Genomic DNA, 16222 nt, shown 5'->3' on the forward strand with positions numbered 1-16222 from the left:
CAAACCGGTGGCTGATCACAAGGCCCCATCAGCCCACAAAGTGGCGAGCCGAAAAGCATCTTCTGGAGAACATGACAGAAAGCAGAACGTTTCGGGGTGGCAGAAACACGCCTCAGATCTGGTTCTGGTTCAAGCAGTCTTGGTGGCAGTTGTCATGGAAACTGAGGTGGGCGGCAGAGCTGTCACAGTCCCATTAGTGGATGTGATGAGTGTGTGGCACGTGGGCAGGCTGTGAGGGGCGCGCTGCAATAATAAGGCATCATATGCTGTATGATATGTCGTAATGACATTTCATGAAGGTTTTGTACAAGGCGTACGAGACATCTAGCATCAAATCATGCTTGGACTTGTCCGACGGGTGGCTTTCGGAAAGGAAGTAATAGCGTTATGTGGGAGTTGGGAAAATGGGAAAGTGCTATACGAGGCACACAAGATCTCATTAATATCTCAATTCTTTCTCCTCCGTGCAAGTGAGTTTGAATTCAAATTAAATGGAGGTAGAAGCTTCTCCTTCGGCTAACAAAAATATGTTCCGAGAACGTTTTGCTAACATTTCCATTGAGTTGAAAACATAAATGTGTTTTAAACGTTCAAATAACAATGTAAGAATAACGGCTTTATAACAGCATGCAAGGGTGTAACTTTGGTTTGAGAAGTGGGGGGGACACAAAATGGCGGAAAATGTTTTTGATTTGAATCCTATCATAAATTAAAAATACCTATGTTTTGCATTGTTTTTGATTGTTTAAATTGATTAAACCATGAAACCATGTTTTTATTGTGTAGCAGAATGTTCATGAAGGGGGGAAATGCGAGTATTGACTGAGAAACGGAGCAAAACTTGTCTTGTAAACCTGAATCTGCGGTCGGAAGTACTTTCTAAAATGCTTAACGAGGTTTAACGTACCTAAACAATGACCAGGGAAGCCCACGTTTCGGCTTGTCATAAACACTAACTGCTGTTAAAAGAACTAGTCCTTATCAAACGAAAAAAGTAATAAATCATGCGTTGCGTTTCTTCCCCATAGAAGTCCATTAAGGAAACCGCTTAACATAGCATACCGAAACAACGACCACGTAAAAACAAATTTCTATTAAATTCAAATCAAAACCACGTGATTGAAAACAATATTTCAGTGATCTTTTTTAGCGTGTGCACGCGATGCGCGCATCGAGATCGACACAGGTAGGCAGACTCACTGTGTCCTGCTCGGCCCAGTACTTCTCCATGGCGATGATGGCGTGTGGTTAAAAAAAAATTACAAACAAATTTGAAAGTGAGGGGGACACGAACAGGATTTTGAAAAGTGAGGGGGACATGTCCCCCCATCCCCAGTGGAAATTACGCCCCTGACAGCATGTTTAAAATGTTTAGCATTGACATGTAATGTAATGATGCTCATTTAACGTTATGGCAAAAACACTTTTTAAGAGAGAACGTTTAGAAAACATTCCTTACCCAGCTATCACATTTACGTCTGTAAGCAGCTGGAGTGCCAGAAAAATACTGTAAAATAGAATTTTTGCATGTAAAATTACATGTTTTGTTTAGTTTAGTTTTTTTGTAAATTTATAAATGTAATAATTAGACCCTTTTTACTGTAAAAAAAATCCAGTAAATAACAGAAATCTTCTGGCAGCTGGGTCGTTTTTTTCACATAAAATTACATTACATTTTTCTTGTAAATTTGCAGTCTTTATCTGTAATTTGGCAGGTTTTTTTACCTTGTTTCAAAAATACGTGAAAAAAATATGAAAAAGAATAGTAAAATTCTGTTAAAAAATGTACACGCGCTTATACGCTGTGTTATCAGACAAGCTGTCTGCCTGTTTAGTGTCTACAAGTTTCATTATGATGGACCACATCCTCACAACTTTAAATGAAATGATGTTTCATGTTTTACATTTAGTCATTTAGCAGACGCTTTTATCCAAAGCGACTTACAGAAGAGGTAAAACAAACAATGGAAGCGATTTTTATAAACGTTATAGTGCTACTAGGCATTACAATGTCAGTTTGCGATGTTCTGGTTTGAATTAAGCAGACCAAAAGACCAGAGACCAAAACCCCTAAATGCGGGAAAAGAGTGAAAATGTGGTGTTTACTGTATGCGTCATGCAAGTGTTCCCGCTCTGAATTACGTGTGGATTGAAATGAATCGGATACAAGACACTTGTCCGACGTCTGGTAAAGATTTGGAGATCTGGAAAACATCTGCTAAACATCTTAGAAAGAGCAGTTTTACATCCATTCTAAATCAGAAAAATCTTACAGGCATCTTAGATATATTTTATCTGACATCTGACAGCAGACGTCTCGGAGACGTATTGTAGATGAGCAAACTATGTCTTGCAGATGTAAATGCAGACATCAAATAGACGTCATTTGCAAGACATCTGGCAGATGCTGTTTGCTCATCTACCCTACATCGTCAACGTCTGCTGTCAGATGTCATATAGACCTCTAGAAGATGTTTAGAATGGATGTTCAACAGCTCTTTCTAAGATGTTTAGCAGATGTTTTTACACAGCAGATGTTTTCCAGGTCTCCAGATCTTTAGCAGACATCTTACAGATGTACCTGTGCTATCTGGGGTATTACCTGTACAGACTAAATCTCTATTTCTATTTCTTTCTCAGAAGAGATCTCAGCAGTGTCTCAGTTAGTGCTCAAATATGTCAATATACCAAAATCTGTAAAACAATGTGAACTCGTAGCAAATGATCTCAAATACGCTGTTAGCGTGATTTTTATGGTCATATTTTTCTTTATACGTCAAATTTTCTGTGTGCCATTTTTTATCTCCAAAATAAATGCAGGATTAAGAAATGACCAAAGTTATAAAAAGCTATATGAAAGAGTAATGAGTTTTCCTCATGATTTTAGTCAAAGACTATGTTCTAGAGTCACATGACAAAGATGATGACGATTTACAGGGTGTCACTTTTGCACTTCAGAAATCGCATTCTTACGGTCAGTAGATTATGACAAATGGAATAAAATGAACGTTTTGACACTGACTGATGGTTTCGCTTTAATGTTCGCAGAGATGATGGCACGTACAGCGCAAACCATGACGCATCACGGCACGTAGCGCTAAAGCACGCGACGCTGTCGTTGTTGAACCAATGCTCTCATAATTTTGCAATTAAAGCTGAAAACTGAAGCCCAGTTGTGCGTCTGTCACTAACGTCAACGCTGACGGCTGTTTCCAGAGCTCCCCGTGTCCTCTTCCTCACAGGTTTGGCTGGAGCCCAGTGGGCGATCGTATTACTTTCACGTCACGTCACACGGCTGTGATGGATGGCCGTTGTTTGTACTGTAACGCTCATGCACGTTATTCATGTGGAGGATCTACTCTAAACAGAGATTGTCTTTCTCATATGGGGCCACCATGGAAAGGACGGAGATTGAGAGATCTCTTGGAGAGATCGCTGTGTTTTCTCATGAACTCTTTGTTTTGATAGTTCCGGTACTTGATGGTGGAGCGTTATCCTCGTACAGTAGTTTCTGGTACAGGTTGGTACATTTTTTCTGTAAAATGAGCCCATAGAGTATGAACGCACGTCTCAATAGCTGTAAGCCGTCCGCCATATTGGAACGGTCAAATACGGTCTATGAACACTCGAAGTTGACTGTGCGTCTGCAACCTATGCGTATGTATAAATATATAATGCCAAAAACTAACGCAATAATACCAAAGATAAAGGCATTAGTTGATATGACATAAATTACCACAGTTAAAAAAGATATTAAAGAATCGTATGGGAGTCATTTTGGAAACGTCTCTGTGGCGTTTCTCTGGGCTGAAGTCACGTGACTGAGATGATGACGTTGTTTAGTAACGGAAGAGGGATTTGTGTCACTTTTGCTCTTCAAAAATCACATTCTTATGGTCAGTAGATGTATTAGGACAAATGGAATGTAATAAACGTTTTGACATTGATTGATGATTTCACCCCAAAATGAAAACTGTCATCATTTACTCGTCCTCGTGTTATTTCAAACCAGTATGACTTTCTTCGGCAGAACACAAAAGAAGATATTTTGAAGAATGTTGGTAACCAAACAACATCGACCCCCATTGACTTCCACTGTGTGGACACAAACAGGGCCCACACCCCTTCCCCACATATTCAGTTATGCGTGGTCCTCACTTCTTGCTTGATTGAAGAGAGGTATCTGCACTTTTCATCTTTCTGGGAATTGTTCTCTAAATCATCTAGTGATAGATGGTGAACTGCTTGACTGAGTCTAGAATAGGCCTCATTGTGTATGGTAGAAAAAGCCTGACACAGGAGATCTTACCATCATTATTCTATGAAATGTTGAACTTCTGTGGAGTTTCCTGATCTTATTAAAACGAGTCGTTCTCTCTTTATTTAGTTATAGCTTATGCTTATCATAGTTTTTATCTTATCTGAAGTGTCTCATGTTGACAGCGGATTATACAGTCTTACAACAGTGTGTAGAGGTAGCTGTGCATGTACTGCCATCAACTGGTCATGGAAGGCTCTGCAAACAACACATAATATAACATTGACTTTTTACCCTGTCTTTGCTTTTCATCATTTTAAGACCCAATTAAACCCTTTACATTTTGTTCATTAAATATACTGTAAAAAATATTTGAGCAATTAAGCCTCTATTAAAATTGCATGAGATGTTAAACAAGATCTGCAAACATATGTTTCTTGACCAGAAGTAACCTTTCTGAATGACGATTGATTTGATATTTTGGGTCATTTAATAATGGCATACCTTTCAATTTAATTTTAGAACCACTGCATATAAAATCATATATGCTGCATAAATGAAAATACAAAATGCAACTCATAAAAATTCTGATTTAAAGAGTACATAACTAGGGATTTTTAAGGTCCTACTTTGGTTTATGGAGTGTCTAACAACAAGTTTATGTGCATAGAAAATGTAAAAACACTATTATTTTGTTATAATAGGCAGTTATTCTTACCTTACTTCTTGACTGACTCTCAAATGATTCGTTCGGCGAATCATCTGTCTAATCCCCTCCTTTCCGCTAGCCTAGTCTGATGTGATTGGTCAGATGGTCTAGTCTGCTGTGATTGGTCTACCGCGAATGAGGCTCACGAGCTACAGTGTTTGGGGGAGAAGTTGTGAAGTTTTCGCGGGCAGTCCTAGCAAAACATAGGCGGGGACTATATGTAGTGACGTAAATCCGCGGACTAGAGACGACTCGTTTGCGTGATTCGGAGTCGACTCCCTTTTTTCCAAGCCAATAACTTTGTTATTCATTCACCTTCGGATTTACAACTTGGCAGACTGCTTACTTTCAAACACGGCATACATTACACACCGCATGAAATGTCATTTTCATGATCTCATGTTATGTACTCTTTAATTCAATTAAATTGTATTTAATTTTAGAAAGTAATTGATCAATTAAACCCTGTTAGAAACAACATTTAACATTTATAAAAGCAGCATGATCTTCAACTTCTGCTGTTTTACAATGAAATGCTTTTACTTTCTAATACATTGTTTTCATTTCAAACTCATGGTTTTAAATGAATATCTAAACATAAAATCTAAAATAACCTTGATGCTAATTTCTTTAATAGTCATTTGTACCTTATGACTGATAGAAATGCAGTGTACATAGACCTACCATTTAAAAAACACGTTAAATGTTAAACATTTGCATTCATAACAAAGTGCATTTTAAAATCCATTAATGCTTGAGATCCATAAACCCATCAGTGTTGGCCACAACACGGCGGTTAGCGTAATTGCTGAGCTTGTAAAAGTCTTATCGTGGACATAATTTATGATGGACATTGCGCCCTGGTAAGCCTCCTGACACGTGGGTTGAATTTGATCCTCTGGTAGAAGGAAACTGTATTCCCCTTTGTCTCGTAACTCGAACGTAAAGGAGTAGGGGATCCCGATGAGTCTCGCAAAGTCACGGGATGAACCAGAATTTGGGTCTGTGAAAAATATTGAATGCAGTCATAAGTGTCATTCAACAAAATAGTTTTCTTAAGAACAAACTGTCATTGCATCAAATGATTTAACTTATGACATCACGGTGTGTCTCACAGAATATACTTACAGAGCACATCAGGTGAAGAACCCACTCTGTAATCCTTCCCATGAACTGCTTTGATGGCTTTAGCTGCAGCGAGACCTACTTCCATCTACAAACACATTAACAGACATGCACATTTAGTACAGTTTATCCTTCCAATCCTATTTTATCCCCAATGTATTTGGTTCTTTATCCTACTCACAAGCTCATTGTAATTTGGTGCCGAGATGTTTGGGTGTCCGTAGGGGACGAGGATCAGCTGACCATAGGAATGGATGGTGAGATAGCAGACAATCGCGTTCTGATGCGCTCCCAAAAAATCAGTGACGGCCACGGCTTCCGGCTCAGATAGAGCGGTCTTACCGTTATAGATCTCCGAGCAGCAGTTTCTGGAGATCCCGACCACTATGAACGAATGGCAAGTTGATGTGATGATGGTCTACTTACATTATACTGTGTTTAAACATGATATTTTTGAAAAGTGTAACTTACTCCCCCAGTTAGCGTAAAAGTTGCGATTGAGATCTGTGCCGAAGCATTCGCAGTCTGCAGTGCCCGGTGACCTGGACTTCCTCCACAGTCGAGTCTTTAAAATACATCACAAAAGCAACCAATTCTGTTTTAGATTTAGTTGCACACCATCAACCGATAATCGAGTTTTTATTAGATCTGTATATGTGATGTAGGAGTACTCACTGTGTTATCCTTCCAGGAATAAATATACCCGTCCATGTTCAGCACCGGAGTGATGAAAAAGTCCAGATTTTTCAACAACAGGTTCATCTTTGAGTCTGTTTTGTAGGAGCCAAGAATCTGTTTCAGCAAAGGAAGGCAAGCGGTTCGTAAAATCAGATATTAAATAATGAACCATGAAATCACTGTAATGAACCTTCACCTCTTTTACAAAATATTGGCAGAACGCTGGAGCGATCCACTCTCTGGCATGGATTCCACAGTCTATCCAAACGGCTTTCTTTGGTGTGGTGCTGTTGATGCCAATCTGTGAATTAAGATACAACAAAATTAGGTCTAGCTACTTGCAAGAACATTCCATAGAAATAAGACAGTTTGTTGTGTTGTTTGTTGTATTTGAAGTACCTTGGCGTGCCATTGTGTTGCCCTTGCTATTACTGTGCATGGTGATGCAACAGTATTTTTTCTCATAAGGAGCATGAAAGTAATCTAAATGTATTGTGTGTGTTAGTTTTTAACGTGCTGTGGTCCAAGGTTTGTCTATTTGGGAAACGTTTGGCTAAAAGGCCCCTTAAAGGTGCAGTTTGTAACTTTTTTGCAGTAAAATATCCCAAAACCACTAGGCCAGTGTGATATATTTTGTTCAGTTGAGTACTTACAATATCTCAAATGTTTCAAACTATTTGTAAATTGTGAGAAAATTGTCATTTTAACAGTGACACGGGCCATGTCTGGCAGTCGCCTGTCAATGGCGTCATATGTTGTTTTACTAGACAGGTGAGCAACTGTTTAGATTCCTTTACTGACAGAAAACTTATGATTATTATATCGATCAACAAGGTTAGTCTTATTGTTTCAATGTCTTTTTCTTAATTTAGCATGAGCGTCATGTATATATTTACTGAACAAGCAGTAATCGTTTTTAGATCATCTGACTAAATAGTAATAAATTAATTTACGGCTAATTCATTATAATGAAATAAATAAAATCACGTCATCAAATGCATCATTTATAAAACTTTATTACTTTACATCATCCATAAACGTTATTTCTCATTCACGTCTGTCTGATTGATGGAGTTGAAGACGACAGTTCCCATTATTCCACGCCCCTTCACTGCGTCATCAAGCTACGCCGTTGTTGTTTTTTGGAACATATCTGTTTTGAATGTGCGCCCTCTAGCGGCGGATTTGATTTTACAAACTGCGCCTTTAAGCATCCTTAAATCCCCACCCTCAAAAGACATATCAGCACATTTCATGTCATCAAACCTCCATAAACCACAATATGTGGCATTACATCTAAATGGTCTACAAAATGGCATAACCTTTAGTAATGTGATGCTCCTCTTTTCATAAGTGTGTCCATAGATGATACTAGAGACAACGTCTGGATTTTCTCTCTCAATCTGACTCATCCAGGCTGAGATCTGTGCGGAGAGATTATCAAAGCAATAAATGTATTGGTCATTTAGTGAACCATCAGTATCATGAGAGAATGCAGAATAATCTCACCTCATCCATAGTGTGGTACTTATTATAGTCATGAGCTTTGTGCTCCAGTCCACCAACAATTCTGTAATATATTTAGAACCAAATGAGATCAATCATAATCTGTGTCAGATTTGATCACAGGTATTTTATGTGAGCTCTGTGAAGGGAATCCAAATATACCCGCAAACATTTCATGGGGTCTTTAATTTGTTATAATGACTTTTACATGGTATATACTTTTAACATCTATTTACATTTCTTCAAAAAAGAAAAACTATTTAGTATGATTTTTATTTTAATTCTCAAGTTCAAAAATGACTAACTTTGTCATATATTAAAAAAAATTGTAATATATTTCCTTTAGTAATTACATTTTATTGGTATTTGTAAAATAAATGTTATCTATTAAACGTTTTTATATGATTCATTTTTATGATTAATGAATTTATATGATTATTTTTTTTAATCCTTTTTTTTTTTTTTTTTTTAAGAATAACTGTTAAAGCGGCCCTAACACACGCGGCTTCTGCCAAACTATAGATACTCATATTAATCTTGAGTATCTATAGAGTAGTATTGCATACTTCGTATCTTCGAAGAGTATTTAGTTTGATCACATTTATAAAAGACAGATACAGCTGTACGATTATTTCCGAAAGCATACGGCGCATGCGGGGGGAGACGTAGGCTGAACTAAAGCACGTGCACACCCATTGCTAACAAAACACAGACATCCGGTTCATGTCTGGCATCTTTTAGCGCTGGGACGGCTCCATATATCAGTTTCAAACGATCTCCAAATCCAGTGTTATATCCACCGTTTATATAACATTCATCACCCAAATCCAGTGAACAAACAAACACCTGAACTTCGCGAACGTATGCTCTCTCTCTCTCTCTCCTGCACACAAGTGAAAGTGACGTCTGCGCATGCTCCTTCTCCTGCTCTCCTTGCTGCCGCGTGCTTTTCCGGGAGAATTGTCCAATAAGGGACTAAGAAAAATTGTTACGAAACAGTTTTATATGTTCGAAAAAAACTTTCCGAAACCTGTACGATCGCTGGGGGAGTGTATCGAGCACAGAAATACTACATAATACGCCCAACTCGCCGCGCCGCATCGAGATGAAAAAATCTCAGCTTTTCAGAATGCCGCAAGCGCACCGCAGGTCATGCGACAAGAACCAATCAGCCAATATAGACAAGCTCAATGAAAATGGAGACACAGATGATCACAGCATAACTAAATCTAGTAGCAGAGTTATTGCAAGGTATTTTCAGTGCATATAATCCATATATCCTTTGTTTATACCTCCTCGTCTCAATGGCTATCGTGGCCTATGGTTGCTTAGCAACGACAGACGCCAGGAGAGCGCAAAGTCCAGGTGCTTTGGAAAAAAGGAGAACGCAGTGCAGCTCGCGTTTTCCGCGCGGTTTTAGACGCGGAATGTGAATCGGGCCTTACTCCACAATTCAGTACTACATACTTCTGAGTCTTTGTAATGTGTTTCAGCAATACATTTCTAACATCTATAATGTGTTTAGAAACAATTCTCAGAATTCTCTTTACCCGGACTTTAATAAGGGTATACTGTAGCCTGCTGTCCACCACTGAATACGGATCTAACAACACACAAAATTACATTGTCTGAGAAGAAATAACTATTAATATTTATGGACAGCATGAACATTTACACAACAATGGTGACATCGCTGTACAGGACTGTCCAGACGAAAAACGAAAGCATATATCAAAGGTAACGGTAAACTACATGATACAATCAGCAGGTTAAAGATGAAACACGAACATAACTAAAGCAAAACCTTACACGTGTCTTGAGATAAAACATCGGAACAGCGTCTTGTGGTGTGGTTACCGTGGTATAAGCGGAATAATTGACTCCGGTCCGTTGAATTCTTAGAAAATAATGCACACCCTGAGGTGGTAATGCGGCGAAAACGCGCCCGTCGTCAATTATTCCTTACTTAAACAATCGACATTTTCCATGTTTTAAAGGATTCGTCATATCATCTATATAAAAAAACTTAAATAAACATTTTCATTGTATTTTTTGCACCATTATAGCTTTTAGTACATTGCATTGCTGTGTACTGTACATTGCATTATTATTAAACACTTTCCATCACATTGCTCACTTGCACATTGTACATTGTAAGAAACAATAGGTTAAACCTGTAAATAACACATCTGTAAACTGTCTTTTGTCTATATTTTTTCAATTTTTGTATATAGTGCATTATTGTTTTTATTTAATTCTCATTTTTTCTATCTTAATGTATATTTTCACTATGTTTGCACCACTTTCTTCTGCACTAAGCTCCTGTCGCCAAGTCAAATTCCTTGTGTGTGTAAACAAAGCTCCTTCTGATTCTGATTCTAAACCATTAGTACAGGACCTTAAAATCTTACCTGTCCTGGCCTGTCAAAACCAAGAGCATCACAGCTGAAATAACTGAGCCCAGCATGGTTCTGTTTGTGTTGCTGTACTACAGTCTTCTACAGTCTGACTTCATTTATAAACACACTGTATCTCAATCAGATTACGGTACACAACTCGTTCGTGTACCACCTCCACCATCAGACAAATGTACAGATAACTCTTAATATGAGTTAATATTTAAACCTAAACTAGGTTTTCATGTACTGTATTACACAGTATAGGCTATATTCTTAGTACTAAAGCATTTTAAAACGTTTTAGCCATTTTATCTTCTAATGTGTATTAAAAGAATATTGTCCAATACCAAACACAATCATATAATTAATACAAAAATATAAAACTAAAATATAATGGAAAGCAGCATTTAAAAAGACATGCACAGCTGTGAAACATTAAGTTGATGTGTAAATCATGGATGAACACTTTTAACAGTAGGTAGCGCATTCACCAAATTAATCATTTTTATATTCCAAAACTCTTACAATTGTAACATTTTAACACCTTGTGTTAAAATGTTACAATTGTGACAATGATACATTGACATTGTGACAATGATAAAGCAAGTTTTGTCTTTATACAACAATGTTGTATAATTATACAACCTCATACCACAAAAAGTGTATATAATATATAACAGACACAGGGGACATTTTTAATTCAGTGTACTGAATTGAGGGAGTATGACAAATTTTTGTTTTTAACCACATACAGTGCAGTTCTATGGGCTTGTGAAGTCCCATCCATAAGACTCTGAAAAGATATTTGAGGTGTTTCCCCTTATACTGTAAATTGATAGCAATTATGCTGGTCATCGTTAGTCACCTCAGTATGTATGAGAGCAACATATTAAGGGTGGGTTTTAGGGCTGGTGACCCGTTAGTGAGAATGCTGATTGATTTTGATTGTTAGTGACTCGAAGCCCAAGGTTACCGGCCCCGAGTTGACAACCTCACAATGGTCAGATAGAGATTTTAGTGAAAAAACTTTTTGGTTAGGCCTGCACGTGTTTGCAATAAAGTTAAATGTTTCCACAGTGTCCACTGTTCAATCTTTACTATGCACTGAAATCAGCATATAATTGATCTACTGCTAATATAGTTCAAGCATTTTATTAGAAGTGAAAATTTCAGAGTGTGCACTGTAACAGACATCAGCTCATGTCATTAATGATCATATGCTATTCTTTATCTGTGTACAAACAATTGAACAATCACTTATCAAAGATAAAATATTTCTATAATCAATTTAGTGGAATTATGTCATTTTATTATATTGAAGGTATAAAATTATGTCATTTTACAAAATTGTATTTGCAACGAGGGTGGGGTCAGAGAATTATGATCTTTGTATTTATGACTGTTATCTCACATACCATAATCATAAACAACTACTGTATTGGTTAACTCTGAGTTATAAATAGTCATAATATACAGTACATTAACATGTATCATGGAAGGTTCACAGGCCAAACCCACTGTCTCCCTTTATATTTTCCCATATTAACTGTTGCTTACTACTGTACATTACGTAATTTAATATAATCTTTTATAAACATATCGTTTTTGTTTGTTTTGTTTTGTATAGAATAATAAAATGTTAACATATTACAATATATTGAATAATACACAATGAATTGCCGTTTTTCATATATTTAAAAATATAAGCAGTTGGTTCCAGTATAAGGAAATGAATTATTTAATATATTGCATTATATTTTCAAGTATATTCCCATATAGTTTTGTTTTGTAAGCGTCAGTACACCCAGATAATTCCCTTACAAAATAAACATTGTTTTATTATAGTAAAAATGTGCTAATCACGTTTTTTGACAAAGTGGTTTGATTAGCATCACTATAATTTTACCACAAATATCATTATATGTGTGTTTATAAAACATAGATACCGCGATAGAGATAGAGTCTCGAATTACCGAGAGCACGTGAAGGTACCGTAAAACCACACCCCTGGGCTGGCAAATCTATCCGTACCGTACGTACCGAGCGCATTTACGTTCGTAACTGGCATTCTGCATTCCACCCAACGCAATTTACGCAAGTTACGTAGAGGAACGATTACGGCAGGAAAAGAGGGTGCCCACACAACGCCTTTCCGCTCGCACTTGTTTTCAGCCTTTTAAACTTAATGCTGAAAGCACAAAATGGATTTCAAGGAGTTGTTTGACGAGCGAACGTTCACCTTTTCTGACTTTCAAGAGTTTACGGTCAGTATCTTTTTTTGTCAGTGTGTTTTTGTTGTAACGTAACGTTAGTTGTGCTGTGTTAGCGGCTAACTTCGTTTCTCCCGCGAAACCGATTAACGCGCGAACTTTAATGGACATTTAATATCTATCTTTAAATAAAACCCTTTTATATTTTGCTGTAAGACAACGGATTTACATGCAAATGTAGAAAAATGCTAACAATCAAGGCCTTAGGTCAGTCTGTAAAACAGCAACTAGCTAAGTTACCGTATTAATTTAGACCGGGGCTTTATAGGCCTCAATGTTATAATTTACGCGTTAAGCAGTAATGCTACACAAGCTAACGTATATTGATTTTGTTATCACGCACGCACGCACGCACGTTAGTTATTTTATTTATTCGTCATTTGTGGCTTCACGATATCTTACTTTAAAGCTTATAAAATCAAGCTCAATGTTTATAGGGAACGGTCAGGTGGTTTGTTATGGGAGGGTTGCATGTAACGTAAGTTTTTGTTTCAATCATGTCTGCATTGTATTGTAATAATAATCTTAATTTTCATCAGTTTCTGCCCGAGCATGAGCAATGGTCTGAGAGGGTGAGGAAGCGTCTTTATTATGGGATTGATTCTGACAGTCCACTGGATGCTCTATCCTGTCCCATGACAGGTGAGTCAACAAGTGAGACATGACCAGGTGCTTTTTTCCACAGAGAAGATCCATTGACACTTTTTGGATATTATCTAGATCTGTTTTGCTAACTGTGTTTTTTCTGTACCTCTATGGTTTTTAAAAAATATGTTAATACATCATTTGTATTATCCATAGTAATCATTAGCCATAACGTACAAATATTGTCATGGTGTCATACTGGGAAAAAACTGCTGTTGAAGTTAGAATCAGATATAAATAAGTCTCCACAAATTTCTGCAAATCCTACTGATTTATGACGTGAGTACAATCAGATTAGTGAACTAGAAATAGTGCGCAATCTTAAATATTTGAAATGTTATTTGCTTTAGATATTGCTGTGGAACTGCTCCAGAAATCGGCCCCAAGTCCTATACGAAAACTCCACAAGAAATATGCTGCACATGTGGCCAGGTAAAACCGCCCTGTCTTTTTTCCTTTTGATTTTGTAGTTTAATCTGACAATAGTTTTCATACACGCATATACGCAGACGAAGTAAATTCTTTTTTATTGTCAATTTTCTGTGTTACAGGGAAGCATGTATATCTCCCTGTGCCATGATGTTGGCCTTGATATACATTAAAAGACTCCGACACAGAAACCCTGAATACCTGCAACAGATCTCGTCCTCCGACCTCTTTTTAATTTCCATGGTACGTTAAATAATCTTAAAATGTGTTTTGGTTATTATTTGTGTTTGCGTTTTTAGGTCTCTCTTTATAGTTCACTTTTCACTATACTAATTCACTTTTTAGGATTTAACATTAGTTGTATGTTGGTTTATCTGTTATTTTATTCCTTGAGTTTAAACTCTGAATATCTCTCCTGTTGTCTCTAGATGGTTGCCAGTAAATATTTGTACGATGAAGGAGAGGAAGAAGAGGTTTTCAACGATGAATGGGGCACTGCGGCTAAGTTAGATGTTAAGACTGTCAACACTTTGGAGATGAATTTCCTGAGCGCAATCGTAAGCTCACCGCTCCACCCTTCTTCAAACTACAAACATATAGTTTGTCTTGTCCTTCCATAATAAGAATAAATTCATAGGACTACTTGTAACGTTTGTTTGACAAATGGTTTGACACAAGAACTTTTACATTCACAGGATTGGAACCTCTTCGCCGAACCCAGTGACCTCTTTAAAGTTCTCAGTCAGGTGGAAGGCAGGTTGGTCAATGCATTTCATAAGAGCTCATCTCAGATTAAACTGACTCATGGCCTTAAAATCATAGTTTTCATTTTGTCAGTTATGATTCTGTATTACATCAAAAAAGTTATTTTTTGCTGCTGTGTCTTTAAAACTTTCTGTAAGTAACCGCAGCTATTTAAGTAAATATATTTACCCTTCTTTCTCTATATTAGTTCAAGGTGACTTAACATTACTGATGTAAATATGGCTGGAAGTTTCAATCAATGGTCTCTTTGGACCTGGAAGAGTAGTTCTGAGAGATGATGTCATAGTATGTTGAACTTTGAAAACATGTGATAAAGTTCAAGACCTCTACTCTTGCTGGTTTTGCTGGCACAAGTTCAATATTTTGAAGGTCTTTTTCCCTTGTAGCATTGCAGAGCGGCAGGGTATGAAGCGAGGATGGTTTACCTACACGGATCTCTGTGTTTTGCTAGAGCAATCCAGTTGGAAAGAAGCATTTACCGGCATTTACCAGCACTTTACTAAGGTGAGATATGGAGCTTAAATCCTGTATGATGTCCCAACACAAGCCACTTCAGGTTTGGTGTAAATTGCGACAGGAAATCCAATGACGTTGTGACATCAAACTCTGTGCGACGTGTCTGCACTCTGCATTTATGAATTTCTCTTGAATAAGAATTAAAATCTGTGGCAGTATTGGTATAGTTTCAAAGCTATCAAAAAATATTTGCAAAGGTAGACTAATTCGCTGTTCTCCACCTTCTTGCAGGTTACCTGTATGTTGGGTCTCCTTTACTTGACAAGCGTTGCCGGTCTCATCGCATCCTCCACGATGATCCACCTTCTCACTCGTCTTCCCAGCACCAGTCGCACTCAGTTGGGCTTTATGGAGCCCACGTCCATTGAGACACCAGCACTTCTTCCAAATCTCTTACTGGACACTCCTAACCAGACATCAGATCTCCGCTGCTGCTGCACCCTGACCAACGACAGCTTTAATCTGCACGCTTCGGTGACATCAGAGCACCCGGGTTCCACATCCCTGAGTCGAAACACTGTGCTGTGTCTGTGGAGCTCTATCCTCTCTACACTGGCCTACCCTAACCCCTCGCACAACCAACAACAAGACTGTTTTCATTCTGAAGGGTTCTGTCAAGGTTTCACGCCCCTTCAGTGCTGCGGACGCAATAACACGACTACTGATTCCTCTCCGTGGGTACTCCATACGGTACCCTGGTTTGGGTTGGCTCCCGTCAGCGAAGACCTGGTGTTTCCAGACCCCCACCTCAGCTCAACGCCCACATTTAAGAGACACCCATGCTGCCGAGAGACTACTTTGCCATTCGGGAAATCACAATCTCTCCTCATGCCAGGCTAGATGAGGATTTCCGCTAGGCTATAAGGGTTCTTGTAGCGAAATTAAACCAGCTTTGTTTACATACGCAGTCAACTTCTTTTGG

General features: G+C 37.9%; 2 protein-coding genes across 2 annotated transcripts; one reads left to right on the plus strand and one right to left on the minus strand.

Annotated features, from left to right (window-relative positions):
- Positions 1-5704: 5704 nt before the first annotated feature.
- cpo (carboxypeptidase O) lies at positions 5705-10743 on the minus strand. Its single transcript, XM_057330845.1, has 9 exons — positions 10688-10743; positions 8280-8340; positions 8093-8194; positions 6967-7071; positions 6768-6884; positions 6564-6657; positions 6274-6476; positions 6096-6180; positions 5705-5970 (listed from the first exon to the last, which is right to left on the minus strand). Exons 1-9 carry the CDS (start codon positions 10741-10743, stop codon positions 5705-5707), a joined length of 1089 nt encoding a protein of 362 aa, XP_057186828.1.
- A 2022-nt stretch (positions 10744-12765) lies between these two features.
- On the plus strand, positions 12766-16199 carry cnppd1 (cyclin Pas1/PHO80 domain containing 1). The gene is made up of 8 exons (XM_057332357.1): positions 12766-12939; positions 13485-13587; positions 13941-14022; positions 14142-14262; positions 14448-14576; positions 14715-14776; positions 15171-15288; positions 15532-16199. Exons 1-8 carry the CDS (start codon positions 12877-12879, stop codon positions 16138-16140), a joined length of 1287 nt encoding a protein of 428 aa, XP_057188340.1. The 5' UTR covers positions 12766-12876; the 3' UTR covers positions 16141-16199.
- The last annotated feature ends 23 nt before the right edge of the window (positions 16200-16222 follow it).

The sequence above is a fragment of the Triplophysa rosa genome, linkage group LG4, assembly GCF_024868665.1.
Source record: "Triplophysa rosa linkage group LG4, Trosa_1v2, whole genome shotgun sequence".
Classification (NCBI taxonomy): domain Eukaryota; kingdom Metazoa; phylum Chordata; class Actinopteri; order Cypriniformes; family Nemacheilidae; genus Triplophysa; species Triplophysa rosa.